Genomic DNA, 15,393 nt, shown 5'->3' on the forward strand with positions numbered 1-15,393 from the left:
ATGGTGATGAAACAAGGGTGGAGCCAGTGGCTACCACTGCCGCCTGGCTGGACTCCCAGCCATTGTCTGTGCCTGAGTCCGCGCTTGTGTTTGTCCTGCTTGGAATTCCTCCAGTGCAGTGCCTCGTGGATGTTCCCAGGGATGGCCCTCCAGAACTCTGGATTCATAGGTGGGCCGGCGGTCCCACTTGCGCTGCTGCAGCTGTGCCTCCATCCCTGTGGGCGGGAGCAAAAGCCAGTTTGGCCCATGTCTCTGCTAGTTGCGGCTATCACCCTTGGAGAGAGCAGTTGTGCTCCCATCCTCTTCCCAGTGCAAACGTTCTCATGGGCGCTTCAAAAAGTTTATACCAGTGTTGGTAGTCCTATGGCTGGATGGCCATATCAGTATCCCGCTGTACCCTGGTATTCATCCATGCCTTTGCACATCATTGCTCCTGTCTCCCGTAGCCCGCAGCTCTGGAGCCAGGGTAAGTGGGTAGCATTCTCTCAGTCAAAGGACCATCTACCTGCATTCTCCCTCCACAGTGTACACTCTCTTGCTAGCATCTCAAAACTCTTTCAACCCCCAAAATGGGCCCCTTGGTAGATTCCAGCACTGGCTGGCCTCAAGGGATACCACACTTGTCAAACTAGGTTTTTTTAAAGGGCAGAATATTGCTTGCGGTAGATCTAGTTACAGAAACCATAGGGAATAATGGCTAAAGCCTTGAATTCATCACAGAACAGCTGCTGAGTCACAGCTACTCCTGATATTGGCAGGACAAGAATGTAGTAAAGGGGGTTCAGTATAAACTAACTGAGTACTTACAAAAAAACAATAGAAAAATAAAATTCACTTCTCTATAGGTAAAGAATTCTACGTATCAAGGCTTACCACAAAAGTCTCTTTCCTTTCTCTCACTCTCCAAGCACAGATTTCTAGCATATAACCCAAAAATCATTACTTAATTTTCAAAATATAAAAATTCACATAAAAAATCCGAAAAAAAATCCATCAAAGCACTTTTTCCATGGGAGAGGATTCTCTATAATTAATTAGGTTCTCTAGAATAGCAAAAAAATGAAATTTTTCAGTCTTTCTAAAGACGAAAAAGCCCCAGATGCTGTAAGTTTAACGTAACACATTTTCTTCTAATTCACTTACTTTATACAACTTAACCCATAATACTTTGAAATGCTGAGTGCTTAACTATGAGAGATATTTTCCAAACCCACTAAATTTCTAAAATTCAACCTGGAATCCCTGTTTGGGCACCATTTGTCACAAACAAGACTAAACCAGTCAGAGTCACTCCAGGTGAACTGGGCTGGCATGAAATAATCACACAAAGATAAAGAAATACCTTTTTATTTGGATTCTGTGATGGCTCTTCTACCTAGTTCCAACAAAGGAGGCAAGGCAGGCAAGAAAAATAAAGAGCACTCCTAGAACCAAATTTTATTGAGGGAGAAGCCATTCAAATGAGGCAAGGGATCAGGATTCAGGGGATTGAGTCTAGCTTGTGATGTCTTGCAGATAAGCAGGTTGACTGACATCTTGGAAGGCCATGCCATCTCATGTGGTATGTGATGTTCCAAGGCAAATCAAGTGAAAGGCACACATACTTGCACAGCACAGAGAAAGTTCCATCATCAGTTCAGTCCACTTTGTATGCTAAAGATGCTCACAGCTCACACACAGAGCCCATGGCTGGCTTGCCACATCTATACATTCCTGTCGCTCAAAGCTAGTGGGTGCTCATGTGGCAGTTCCCAAAAGTAGGCTCTGATAATATATGGTGGAGCCTGAGGGGGACACAGGCCAACCCAGGCAGAGAGGCTCTACCTCCTTTCTCATACTCCTGTCAGGGCCTTTGGTTATGGCAGCAGGGCCATGAGCCAGGGACTGGGCTGAGATGTGGGAATTCAGTAAGTGGATGTGCACCTATGTGTGTTTTGTCTTCAATATCTCTGACTGTCAGGGCCCATGGTGGCTTTTTATCCCATGCCCTCTGTCCCCAGTGATTCACAGCACAGAGCCTTGCCTGACATTGCAGCTGTAGGCATTTTTAAGCTCACTTTTATACTTTCCTCTCAGTGCTGTTATTGATGAACTCATTTTCTCAAAATGACTCAGACTCTGCCAGAACTCTATATGTTTAATATGTAATGTTTTCTATTTGATTATGAACTTTCATGAAAATGGCATTCTCCAAATGCCACCTGTAAGGTTGCTTTTTGTCATTATTTCGAGTCTCATCATGGACTTGTGGTTCTTTATCATATTAATGGTCTCCAAACCCCTATTGTAGGATTTGAGCAGAAGAATACCATGATTTGAGATGTGCTTTAAAAAAAAAAGCTCACTCTGCCTGCTGTGTAGGTAACATATGATAATTGAGCAGGCATGAAATCAGAGGTACCAGATGGAATGGGAGGCAGTCTAATTTAGGAGATAGATGGTGACCAATGGAGGGAGTGAGAAGTAACTAGATGCTAGGGGGTGTGTTTGTATGTTATATGTATATATTTTTTTAAAAATATATATATATACACATACACACACACATACATACATATACATACATACATACATACACACAGGGGCAGGGATTGTGGCTCAGCAGTAGTGCACTTGCCTGGTATGTGTGAGACACTGGGTTCGATTCTCAGTACCGCATATAAATAAGTAAATAAAGGTTGATCAACAACTAAAAACAAAAAAAATTAAAAATAAAATATATATACATGTGGTATGATGTTTTCTTTGCTTTATTTTTGTGTTTTCTTTTTTTCAATATTGGGGATTGAACCCAGGGCTGCTCTACAATGGGGCAGCATTCACAGCCCTTTTTAAAATTTTGAGACAGGATCTCCCTAAGATGCCGAGGTTGCTCTGGAATTTGTAGTCCTCCTGCCTCATCCTCCCAAGTCACTGGGATTATAGGCATCCAGCACCATACCTGACTCTGGGATATTTTAAACATAAAGCCAAGAGAATTTCTTGATCTGTTTGCTGTCGAGTGGGAGAGAAAAAGAATATTCCATGATACATGCAAACTTCTGCAGCTGGGCAAGTGGAACATCTGTGTCAAATGGTGTACTAACATGGAATTTCACCTCCAGTGCCTTACCCCCAACAGGGAGAGTCTGAAAAGTTGAACAGGACTGTGCTGAGAGTAGGTCACTCAGTGGATTTCACTGTGTGAAAGCAATGATCGCCCCTCCCTCCTGCCCCTAGGAGGTGTTCACCCGAGGCCTGGTCCTCATCAGGATGTCGCAGAGTGCTCAGGAATGGACCAGTTTCTATCCATAACTGTGTCCTGAGGCAATGGGAATCATTAAATCATGAAATGTATAACTCACACACCTAGGGAATCTTCATGGTTAGAGCCTAAGAGCAAGTTGTTTTCTGACGTTCTGGCTACCTTAATCCCCATCTCCACCAAAGCACTAATATTGCCTTCTGCTGGTACATGTTTTCAGTCAACTCTGGCATCAGTAAAATAAGCCCAGTGAGTCTACCTGTGGGAGAGGGAATTGAGAGTATCTTATTTCTGTAGATGCCATCCCTGCCCCCAAACAAAGAAGAAAAGAATGTTTCAAGTCTTGCCACCTGATGAATTCGTTATCTGGGTGGGGAATGTGGGGATTGAAAAGCAACAGCAACTCCTAGGAGAAAATCCAGGGTCAGATACAATCCAAATGATATGAGTGTATTTATACACACACACACACACACACACACACACACCCACACACCTTGAGGCTCAGGCTGCATTGTCCAACACACTCAAAATCAGATCAAAGACAATTAAGGAGAGACAGAGAGGGGTATTACATACATACTATGTAATAATGATGCTAGGTATGTAGGTACCGAGACACAGAGCCTCAAAGTACCTGAAACAGCAAAAGCAGCAACAACAAAAACAACACTGATGGACCTGAATGGAGAAATAGCTACATCTACAGCGAGAGTTGGGGCCTTCAGTACTCCATACTCTGGCATTCCTGGGCAGCAAAGCAGGTATGATATACAAGACCTGCGTGATATGATACAGTAACAGGATGTAAGTAATCAACATCGGGAGAGTACCCTTTTGAAATATCTTCATTGGTGCATTGGTGCAAATATCACCCGATGCCAGGATTCAGAATGCCATATTTGGACATGCACATAATTTGATCTGTCTCATTCCCCAGTACCTTCCTTTTCCCTTTCCTCCTCCCTCCCTCTGATCTGCTCGCTCTGCTCTACTGATCTCCTTTCTACCATGATTACAATTTTAATTGGCGAATTGGGATCTTTTTCAAGTGCCTGAACCATCTGCACAGAGAGAGCATCTTCTCTGCCACCGAACACACCTCAACAAATCTACATCAACTGAAGTCATACAGAGGACATTCCCTGCCCATTTGGAGTCAAACTGGGAATCAATAACAGAGAGAACAGGAAAGTCCCCACACATTTGGGGATTGTATTTGAAGCTGCTCATTCAGACCCTTGTTACAGAAGCATAGAGTTTAGGAAGAGTCCTGTCCTGGGCTGAAAGCATTGCAGGCTGTGCAGAAGGAAAGCTTGCTCTGAATATGTCAAGCGGAGTATTGTTGAGGGCGAGGGTGGATTCCTCCCAACCCTCATTAAAGCTTTTACTATACCAGCAAAGGAAGCTCACTCAGCTAGCTGATTGTTCACAGTTAGTTCTGGGGGCTGATTGGATCTGGGCAGGTGACAGAAGTTGCCTCCCAGCCATTGGTGGCAATCGGAGAAGCCTCAGAGAAGGCAGGGGTAGGACAGCTGCCTGATGTGTGTGAAGCCTAACCCAAGGGCAGATGCACCCCTGATCCTTTTCAGTCCTGCTCCATGTAGTAAAAGGTCCAACAGAGCTGCTTCCTCTTCCACCGTGTCTCCTCTAATTGCATCACCTGTGAGATAAAGCGCTCCTATCTGAACAGACAGAGGAGTTTGCTTTGGGGGGGGGGGTGTGATTGCTTCTTGGGGCAGGCTGACACTTTGCTTGTCCTTCCCCTGTGTTAGCCCAAGATGCGGTACATCGTAAGTGGACCATTGATGTGTCTTTATACCTGTGTTTTTGTTCCCAGTTTCAGAATACAGGGACAAATGCAGTACCCTTCAAGGAAGGAAGAGATGTGGGAGTTTGTCCTGGAGCAACTCTGGCAGGAGGAAGCTTCATTATGAGCATACTGGGTATGAGCTTCCACCTTCATGCCTCCAGGAGGATAATGGGAACATGGGGATGAGGGATGTCCATGATGAATCCCAAGTCAGGTAGTAAGTGACCAGGCAGCCTGGGTTGTGGGCAGCAGCCCCTGGACCACTCTGTGTGGCCTTCCTTTTCTTCTCTCACTGGAAAACTGAAGAACAGTGGATGAGGCATATCCTGGTAGAGCAGTCCTCATTCTCACCCTGGCATCAGGGAGGAGGGGCGGGGGTGTAGAAGCCTTCCTAAGCATTGATGGAAACCACCTTCTCCCCCTTCACCAGCACACCTTATTCAGCCCACCATGACCACAGGAGAGGGAAATGGCATGATGAAGAGCCTACCCATGTGACTCTGTGGAGAGAGAAAAAGACTCGAGGGAGAGAAATGGGGAAGGAGATACGAGATGGAGTGAAGAGGAGATGGTTCAAAGTGACAGTGAGTGTCTTGGAAAGGTCTGCATTAAGTAGGCTCTTCTGGAGCCTGAAAGAAGGAAAATGACATTAAACAGCATCTGTTAAACACCTCCACTTGCAGGAGAGCTGAATGGAAAGAAAGGGGATTCTGGAAATCAGTATTGAGTGCAGAAACATGGACTCATGCTTTAGAAGTCTTTTAATGCTAGGCAAGAAAATAGCACTTGGCTGGGTCTGTCCTCCATCCTAATTCCTTGCTGTCTCCTCTGCTCTGACTCTTTCTTTTTATCCTTAGATTCCATATGGGAGAAAGTATGACAAGGCATGGCTAATGAATTCAATCCAGGGCCATTGCAGTGTCCCCTTCACCCCGGTCGATGTAAGAGAGGATGGTGAAGCCAGCTGAGTGGGCACAGGGGAGGGGGAGAGGCCTGGCTCAGCAGGGGCCATTGTCATCTGATACCATTGCTTCTGCCCTCACTGCCTGTGTAGTTCCATTACATCGGAAATCGGGCCCGGTTCTTTGTCCAGGATGCAGGAACGGCCTCGGCATTGAAGGATGTCAGCTACAAGATTTGCGATGACAATGATGTAAAGGTGTGTGCTAGGGGCTGTCCCTGCACCATGTCTTGGGGAGGGAGGATGGACTAGGGGCTGGTTGTCGTCTTTGGGATTAGTGGGCCTGTTGTTGACCCTACCTCTCCTTCCCACAGATATTGGTCTTAGTCAGCCCTTCTGCTGTACCCTACTCTGTGCAGAATAAGTTCTCAGCAGAACAAGTAGAGCAGCTAAAGGTAGTGCAGATTCAAGGCATGCTATGTGCCCACTCCCCGGATCCTACCTGCTCTCACCTCCTGACACGATGATTCTTGTCACCACGCCCCCACACAGCCTCAGAGCCACTTTCTCCATCTCTGCCTCTGCAGTTGACCATGAGAAAACGATATGATGTCTCCCAGCAAGCTCTCGACCTCCAGAAGCTCCGATTTGATCCAGGTATTACCGACCACAGTAATTCTAGGGCAGGTGAGGGCAGAGGGGTTTTCCTGGGACGAGGAGGTAGGGATTCAGCTTGGGGAGGGTTTTTCTTATTTGCTCTTTTAAATTATACATATGAGAGTAGAACGCATTTTACAGATTATACGTACATAGAGTATAACTTATTCTACTTAGGATGCCTCTCTTGTGGTCATACAGGATGTGGCGTTATCTTGGTTATATATACGAATACAAGGCTAGGGAAGTTATGTCCTATTAATTCTACTGTCTTTCCTTTTCTGCTCCCCACTCCCTTCCCTTTGTTTCCCTTGGTCTAATCCAGGGGATTTCTGTTATTCCCCTTCCAACCTCCCTTGTTTGCGGTTAGCATCCAGAAATCAAAGATGACATTTGACCTTTGTTTTGGGAGGGGGATTGGCTTACTTCACTTAGCATCATATTCTCCAGTTCCATCCATTCACGGGCAAATGCCATAATTTCATTCTGTATGGCTGAGTAATATTCCATTGTGTGTATATATACCATGTTTTCTTTATCCATTCATCCGTTGAAGGACACCTAGGTTCCTTCCATAGCTTGGCTGTTGTGAGTTGAGCTGCTATAAACATGGATGTGGCTTTGTCACTGTAGTATGCTATTAACAATTTTAAGACCTTTAGGTATAAACCAAGGAGTGTGATAACGGAGTCACATGGTGGTTCCATTCCAAGGTTTCTAAGGACTCTCCGTACTGCTTTCCATAGTGGTTGCGCGAATCTGCAGTCCCACCAGCAATGTATGAGAGTACGTTTCTCCCCACATCCTCGCTAACATTTATAGTTACTTGCATTCTTGATAATTGCCATTCTGACTGGAGGGAGATAGAATCTCGGTGTAGTTTTGATTTGCATTTCTCTAATTGCTATAGATGTTGGACGCGTTTTCATATACCTTTTGAGCATTCATATTTCTTCTTCTGTAAAGTGTTTGTTCAGTTCCTTTGCCCGTTTATGCATTGGTTTATTTATTTTTCGAGTGGTAATGTTGTAGGGACAAATGAGGCAAGGCACCGAATATAGCAGGAAATAGTTTTATTTGGCTGCAGCCAGGTTCAGAGGGCACAGCTTTTGCTGAAATCAATTAATCCCCCGAACCCTGAGTTCAGGGAGTTTCAGAGTTTTATACCCAGTGTGTAAGGGGAGGGGCTCAGAAGTTCACAGTCTGCAGAAGTTCACATAATAGCAGCTTTTTCTTTCACTGTTCTGGGCAAGTGGGCAAGTTAACTCTTCAAGGACAACACTTGAGAAGGGGAGAGCTTCTTCTCCCCTTTCTTTCCTCCCCCTGCCAGCTGTTACCATGGAGCCCAATTGTAACTTATCTTAAAAATGTAGACATCTCTGTGAAGCCCAGCTCAAGGCCAGAGGCCTTGTTTGCACATTTCTTCAAAGTACTATACTGGATACGTTTGTGAAAACTAGTAAGGGGGTGCCCAGCACCTGGAGTGCTGGTATCTTCTCGCCCAGTGGCCAAGTAAACAGGGCGACATGAAAATAGGAAGTTTATCTACATTGGACTCTTTCTCAGGGACTCTTTTGCTGACAGTCCTAAAATCAGCCATGGTGAAGAGGGCTTTTCTGTGGAGAAAGGGGGTGCCACTTTTCTGAGTTGTTTGTATACTGTGGAAATTAACACCTTACCTGAGGTACTGGTGGTGAAGATTTTCTCCCCATCTGTAGGATCTCTGTACACGTTCTTGATTGTTTCCTGTGCTGTGAAAAAGCTTTTCCACTTGATACCATCCCATTTGTTGATTCTTGATTTATACTCCTTGCACTTTTGGAGTCTTCTTGAGGACTGACATGTTGAAATGTTGGAGACTTGGGCTTACTTTTTCTATTTGTAACTGCAGGGTCTCCGGTCTAATGCCTGTGTCCTCGATCCACCTAGAGTTGAGTCTTTTGCAGGGTGAGAGAGAGAGGGGTTCAATTTCGTTCTATTACATATGGATTTCTCATTTTCTCAGCACCACTCCTTAAAGAGGCTATCCTTTCTCCAATGTAAGTTAATGGTGCCTTTGTCTAGGATGAGATAACTGTATTATGTGGGTGTGTCTCTGTGTCTTCTATTCTGTTCCATTGGTCTTCATGTCTGTTTTGGTGACAATACCATACTGTTTTTATTCCTATAACTCCTTGGTATTATTTAATGTCTGCTACTGTGATGCCTCCTGTGTCACTTTTCATGCTAAGGATTGCTTTGGCTATTCTGGGCCTCTTGTTTTTCCAAATGAATTTCATGATTGTTTTTCTATTTCTGTGAAGAACGTCATTGAGATCTTTATAGGAATTGCATTAAAACTGTATAATGCTTTTGGCCATTTTGATAATATTGATTCTGCCTGTCCAGGAACGTGAGAGATCTTCCCATTTTCTGAGGTCTAATTCAATTTCTTTCATTAGCAAATTCTGTAGTTTTTGTTATAGGGATCTTTCACCTCTTTTATTAGGTTGATTCCCACACATTTTATTTATTTATTTATTTGAGGCTATTGTAACGGGGATAGTATGCGTGATTTCTCTTTCAGCCAATATCCTTGGTGTATAGAATATGATTGATTTATTCGTGTTGATTTTAAACACTGCTACTTTGCTGAATTTGTTTATGAGTTCCAGGAGCCTACCAGTAGAGTTTTGGGGGTCTTCTAAATATAGAATCATGTCGGCGGCGGCAAATTGGGATAGTTTGAGCTCTCCTCCTCCTCCTCCTCCTCCTCCTCCTCCTTCTTCTTCTTCAATCATATGTGGGGAGGGTTTGTGCTGGCACTGATCCAGCTGGACCCCTCTTAACCCTTCTGATTCCCTTGTCTTGGCTTCCCAAAGACCTGATGGGCTGTGACATTGACATGATCCTGAATCGAAGAAACTGCATGTTTGCTACCCTGCAGATCATTGAAAGGAATTTCCCAGAGGTGAGACCTTAGGCCCAGGGCCGGTATTTAGATAGAGGGGTGGAAGGGATGGCATTTAGGGCAGATGTGCCCACCAGGTGCTAGAAAGTCCCCATCACTCTTATGCTTCCTCCCACAAGCTGCTGTCCCTGAACTTGCGAAACAACAAACTGTACCGGCTGGATGGCCTGTCTGACATTGTAGAGAAAGCCCCCCATGTCAAGATCCTGAACCTCTCCAAAAATGAGGTGAGAAGAGAGAGCCAGATGAAAAAAAATTGCATTGAGGGTGGCTGGTAGGGCACAGCAGGGTGCTGGCAGGAGGCAGACAAAGGCAACTGGAGTGAGGGTCCCAGAGTCTGGGTGCAGGTTCCCAGGTGTCCCTCTCTCCCTGGGTCTCCTTAACCGGTTCCCTCCCCATCTTTCTCAGCTGAGGACCTCCAAGGAGTTGGAGAAGCTGAAAGGGATGGAGCTGGAAGAGCTGTGGCTAGAAGGGAACCCTCTGTGCAGTGACTTCCCAGACCAGTCTGCTTATGTAAGGTAGATAATGCCTGGTAACACCTGTCACCCTTCCTGGGGACCTTTGCCTCTTGGGAGCCTGAGCTCCCCCTGAAGTCCACCTCTGCAGGAGGATGCAACCTTGGCCCTCTGGAAGGATCACAGGCCACGCCCTCTCCTCTATCTGTGTCCCTCAGCTGTGCCCACAGGTCTGCTTTCCTTCTTGTGACCTGCTCCCCTTTTTCAGCTGGACTGGGGTGTGTTTCCCGCCCCTCTGCACTGGCCTCCTCCAGCAAGCCCTCCGAAGATGGGGCTGGGCTTCCCTCCCCTGTCCTATGAGTGGCCCTTCTTCTCATGTTCCAAAAAGGTTCCCCTTCCTATCCCAGGCTGACAAGGAGAGATTTCATGCCCCGTGGTGAGGGCCCGGGCCCTGGGTGGCTACCGTCACAACATCTGTTCCTCTAGGCCATTGGTGGAAACTGTTTCCTCCTTGGGGAGAAACTTGGGTTCCCTGAGTCAAGGAGCCAGAGGTAGGCCACTGCCAGCAAGCAGAGGCCTTCCCAAGACAGGAGGGGAAGGCAGAGGGCAAAGGAGGGGCAGGAGGAGGAGGCGGGAGCACAGGCTGCTCAGGGGCACTGCTGCTCCCTCCCCCACTCCACATCCCACATCCAACCTCGTCCCTCAGAGCAGCCCTGGTAGCCCAAGTCAAGATGCTTCCTTGGGCAAGACACTGACTCAGACAGGCACCGGTGCACAGGAACCACCATGAGGGAACCTGGTGCTCATAAGAGGGGGCCACAGACCCTCTGTCACATGCTGAGCTGGTGCCTGATTCTTCACTACTGGTGCTGGGAATGACACCTCCCCTGGGGGCAGCTCCTTTTCCCATACCTGGCCCCCTCTGGGCCCACACGGGAGACAGAGGCTGAACCTGCATCCTGTGGGCCCGAGCCCAGCAGGTACATGTTTGCATTCCTGCCTGGGGCCGCAGGGCCAGCCAGGGGCAGGTGAAGGAATGGGCTGCAGTAGGGGAGCTGGTTTCTTCTCACTTCCACCTTGACCTCCAGCACCAGGGCAGCATCTTCCCCTTCCCTTTGCTTTGCTTCCTCTATCACCGTCTCTCCCTCCCCTACCTTTATTCCCTTTCTGTGGCCATACCCCTGCCTTCCCCTGCCTGTCTCACTCACCAAACCCCACCCCACCCAGCATCCTATCCTGGGAGGCGAGAGTATGATCTGGTCTTGGTCTGGCCAGGCCATGCCCCACGGAAGGCTGGACACCCAGCACAGTAGCAGAGCCCTGGTCTCCCACCCCATTCCCTGCTCCCTTCAGAGCCTTCCATGGGGGGACCTGGAAGAAGGTAAGGGAGGCAGGGTGGGCCCTGGAGGAGGGGGGTCAGGCCAGTGTAGATGGGAGGTACCCAGGGGAAAGGAGAGGGAAGAGAGCAAGAGGGAGAGAGTGTGCACAACCCTCCACTGTCACCTCACTTCATTAGATTTTTCATTTGCACAGTGCTATCCAGGATTGTTTCCCCAATTTGTTACGCCTGGTAAGTACGCACTTCCGGTCTTGTCTCCTTACTCACATGCCTGACCTCCCCGCTGGCCCCAGGCCTTGTGGGCCTTGCCTAGATTACGTGTGCACCAGACCCTCATCCTTCTTAAAGGGCATGGATTCTCCATGGCATGGACATTTTCCCTAGGGAGAACACACGTGCACACACCCATACACACCCACTCACAGGGTGCATATACTGGTAGAGATTTCCAAGAGCTCATGATGCAGACACCAAGTGTGATCTCACCCATGGATTTTCCAGGGCCTATTTATACGTGGCCTCTGGACCTTGTTTCCCCTTGGGCCTGTTCAACTCCTTGCTCTTGCAGTGCCAGCACCCTGAGCTGCACTGTTGACTTCCTCTTCCCTTCTCAAGGATGGCCAGGAGTTACCCACACCAATTGTCGTCAACCTTGATGCCCCCAAGTTAATAAAACCCTGCACGGTGAGAAAGAAGCACCAAAAGAGATGGGGGTGTTGCAGGGTAGGCTTTAGCCACCACAGAGACTAGAATGACCTTTTAATTCCAGGAAGAGTCTAAAGGAACTGAGACCCTAAAGAATCTAGTTCTGCAATTCCTGCAAGAGTAAGTTCCCCTGAGACCTTGAGGAAGGGAAGGCCTGGGACAGTGTGGACTACCATAGCACAGGTCTGCACATAGGAGTTTTCTGGTCTCCTGTGGGCCCTCAGCCACAGAGTTAGCCTGTCCTCTTTGCTCCCTCACAGGTATTACTTGATCTATGACCATGGAGATCGAGAGGGTCTCCTCAGTGCTTACCACAACAAGGCATGCTTCTCTCTGACCATTCTCTTCCATCCTAAGGACTCAGCTCAGTGAGTATCTGTGATCAGCTCTGACCCTGGCCTGGGGCACTGTGACTCCCCCCACATCCCCGCAGACACATGCCAGCTCCTTGCCACACCGGCACTGGCTGGACCACGATCCTTTGCTCCTCTTTTTCTCCTAGGAACAGCTTGTGCAAATTCATCAAGGATAGCAAGAATATGAGTAAGCTCAGGAATTCCTGTAAGTGTGTGATGGGGAAGACTGGGCAGCGGCAGCATAAGGGGGTGTCAAAGGGTCAGTCACGGGGGTCAAGGGCAAGGGTGTGGCAGCCCCCCTCATCTTTGCTTCTCCTGTCCTCTACAGACCAGTGGAAGCAACTGAAGCACACAAAACGTGACATCTTGGATACCCTCTGCGTGCTGCCCAAGACTCGGCATGACCTCAGCTCCTTTGTGGTGGACATGTGGTTCCAGACGGTGAGCACCTGCTTCCTCCCTGGGGTGGGACCAGAAAGCTGGAGGTGGGTAGGAGGTTAAGCAGATCCTGAGTTCCTGCATTGCCCCCTTTCAGGAAACAATGCTCTGCTTCTCTGTGAATGGTTTGTTCAAGGAAGGTGAGTGTCTATACAACCCCCTCAGATCGCCTGCTGCTCCCTCCCCTGGGTGGGCACCCTCTCAGAACTCTCCCAGCTTCCCTGATTCTAGGCCTTTCCTTCCTGTTCTTCCCTGGGGGCTCTTCCCTCGGTGCTCCCACTCTGCCCACAAAGCATTCTGGTCTGAGCGTGGTCTGTGCCTGTCTGTCCCATAGCTCCGGTGTGTGTTAGGGACATAGGCTGTGGGGTTCCATGGCTCTCCTCCCAGGTCCTTACTCTGTGGCCTTGGACCAACTACTTGACCTCTCTTTTTCGCCATTTTTTAAATGGGGCTAGTAGAACCCATCTCTTGGGCAGATGTGAGATGAAGATCAAGTGAACTTTTGAAGAGGTTTTCACAGGGCCCAACATGTGGTAGGGGCCCTATCGCTGGGAGTGGATTGTTCCAGTTGTCTTCCCCATTCCTGCCGTGCCCTCCTGACTCCAAGTGAACAATTGTCTGGGTCTGGCCTCCTCCAGTGGAAGAGCCCGACTGGGGGATGCTGTTTGAGCATGTGTAAAGCATGTGCAACTCCAAGGGAGTGTTGTTTGTTGTCCTTGAAGTGGAAGGAAAGTCTCAGGGATGTGTTCATGCCTTTACCCGGACCTTCGTTGCTACTCCTGGCAGCAATTCCAGGTGAGTGCTATGGGGCGGGTGAGAGCACCATTCTCAGCCTGGGACCAGTGGTATAGGAATGTGGTGGCAGAGTCCTCAGGATATTCTCCACATAGTGGAAGACCAACAGGTAGATCCAATGAGCAGTCTAGCCTAGTGGTTAAGACTAAGGGCTTTTAACTGGGAATGACAGTTCTCTTCCTGATCCCAACACTCACTATGTCCTTGGTCCAAATTACTTGACCTTTCGGTGAGACTCACTGTCCTCCTCTGAAAATGGGGACAAGAGTACCCAGGCTCTGGGGCTGCTGTGTAGGAGAAAATGCATTGGTGTTAAATCTACAAGTCCACTGGGCGTGGCAGCACATGCCTGTAATCCCAGCAGCTTGGGAGGCTGAGGCAAGAAGATCACGAGTTCAAAGCCAGCCTCAGCAAAAGCGAGGTGCTAAGTAACTCAGTGAGACCCTGTGTCTAACAAAAACAATACAAAATAGGGCTGGGGATGTGGCTCAGTGGTTGAGTACCCCTGAGTTCAATTCCCAGTACTACCCCCCCCCCCCACAAAAAAAATCTACAAAACCACTGAAGCTGGTACAAAATGTCTCCAAAGGTGGGCACTATGGGTAGGAGCCTAGGAATCTGGGAGGCAGCTACAGTAGGGATATTGGAGGAATCCAGATGCTGTGTGGCAGTGGTTAAGGAGGTAGGCAGTGTGGGGTTATCTGCCTGGCCAGTTGTTTCAGGGAGTGTTTGTTATTTTTTTCTCTCTCCAGCCTGTGCATCGTAAATGACCAGCTGATTGTGAGGGATGCCAGCCCTGGTGAGATCCAAAGTGCCTTCTCCATCCCCATGCCCACACACTGCTCCAGCTTCATGTCCACCCTCTCCCAAGAGCAGCAAGAAACTGTGCAGGCTTTCTCCATCCAGTCTGGGATGAAACTTGAGTGGTCTCAGAAGTGAGTGTTGGGTATAAATGTGAGTGGGGCAGGGGAGTGAATAATGGAAACTCCCAGGATATTTTGGGGAAAAACCTGTGGGTATTTGTTGCACAGTAAAAGTGGGCCCATGAAAAAGGTAGCACACTTTTTTACTGAAGTATTTAAAGTATATCAAAAATAGTATAATGCTCAAATGTCATCACCTTCCATATGAAGAGTCCAAAAGAACCCATCATGACAAGCCACTAGAACAAATATACAAGTTCAGCAAGTATTCAGCATCAATGCACAAATTTCATGGGTATTTCTATGTACTTGCAGTAAACAATCCAAAATGAAATTAAGAAAACAAGCCCATTTACAATAGCATCAAAAAGGGTAAAACAAGGCTGGGCCTGTAGCTCAGTGGTAGAGTGCTTGCCCAGCATGGGTGAGGCACTGAGTTCGACCCTTGGCACCACATAAAAAGAAAGAAAGAAAGATATTGTGATCATTTACAACTAACTAAAAAAAATATTTTTAAAAGGAGTAAAACACTTAGGAGCAAATGTAATCAAAGAAAGTAAAATCACATGTGCTGAAATCTTTGGCAAAGCATGGCTGAAGAAAAAAGTAAAGAAGATGTAAGTAAGGGGAAAGACACCTCATGTTCCCAGGGTGGAAGACGTAATGTCAGTAAGGTGCCAGTGCTGTCCAGAGGAATCTTCAGATTCAACATAACCCCTACCAAAATCCCCATTGGCTCCTTTGCAGGAGTTGACAAGGTGATCCTAATGTTTATATGGAAATGCAGCAGATGCAGGATAGCCAGAATAGTTTCAAA

At 47.5% G+C, this 15,393-nt stretch overlaps 1 protein-coding gene across 2 annotated transcripts in view; it reads left to right on the forward strand.

Moving 5' to 3' along the window:
• Window positions 1–15,393, forward strand: part of LOC139703375 (nuclear RNA export factor 2-like) — a 33,922-nt gene that overhangs the window by 16,389 nt on the left and 2,140 nt on the right. The window contains exons 2-19 of one of the 2 annotated variants that reach the window (XM_071606894.1): window positions 5,085–5,190; window positions 5,488–5,641; window positions 5,915–5,998; window positions 6,112–6,216; window positions 6,333–6,413; window positions 6,546–6,615; window positions 9,477–9,565; window positions 9,685–9,792; window positions 9,974–10,083; window positions 11,554–11,590; window positions 11,975–12,043; window positions 12,129–12,184; window positions 12,325–12,432; window positions 12,567–12,625; window positions 12,749–12,861; window positions 12,956–12,998; window positions 13,581–13,653; window positions 14,406–14,588. In XM_071606894.1, coding sequence (XP_071462995.1) covers window positions 5,085–5,190; window positions 5,488–5,641; window positions 5,915–5,998; window positions 6,112–6,216; window positions 6,333–6,413; window positions 6,546–6,615; window positions 9,477–9,565; window positions 9,685–9,792; window positions 9,974–10,083; window positions 11,554–11,590; window positions 11,975–12,043; window positions 12,129–12,184; window positions 12,325–12,432; window positions 12,567–12,625; window positions 12,749–12,861; window positions 12,956–12,998; window positions 13,581–13,653; window positions 14,406–14,588 — 1,648 coding nt within the window. The remainder of the gene's footprint in view (window positions 1–5,084; window positions 5,191–5,487; window positions 5,642–5,914; window positions 5,999–6,111; window positions 6,217–6,332; window positions 6,414–6,545; window positions 6,616–9,476; window positions 9,566–9,684; window positions 9,793–9,973; window positions 10,084–11,553; window positions 11,591–11,974; window positions 12,044–12,128; window positions 12,185–12,324; window positions 12,433–12,566; window positions 12,626–12,748; window positions 12,862–12,955; window positions 12,999–13,580; window positions 13,654–14,405; window positions 14,589–15,393) is intronic. The other variant, XM_071606895.1, reaches the window with a different exon arrangement.

Source organism: Marmota flaviventris, chromosome X (assembly GCF_047511675.1).
Source record: "Marmota flaviventris isolate mMarFla1 chromosome X, mMarFla1.hap1, whole genome shotgun sequence".
Classification (NCBI taxonomy): domain Eukaryota; kingdom Metazoa; phylum Chordata; class Mammalia; order Rodentia; family Sciuridae; genus Marmota; species Marmota flaviventris.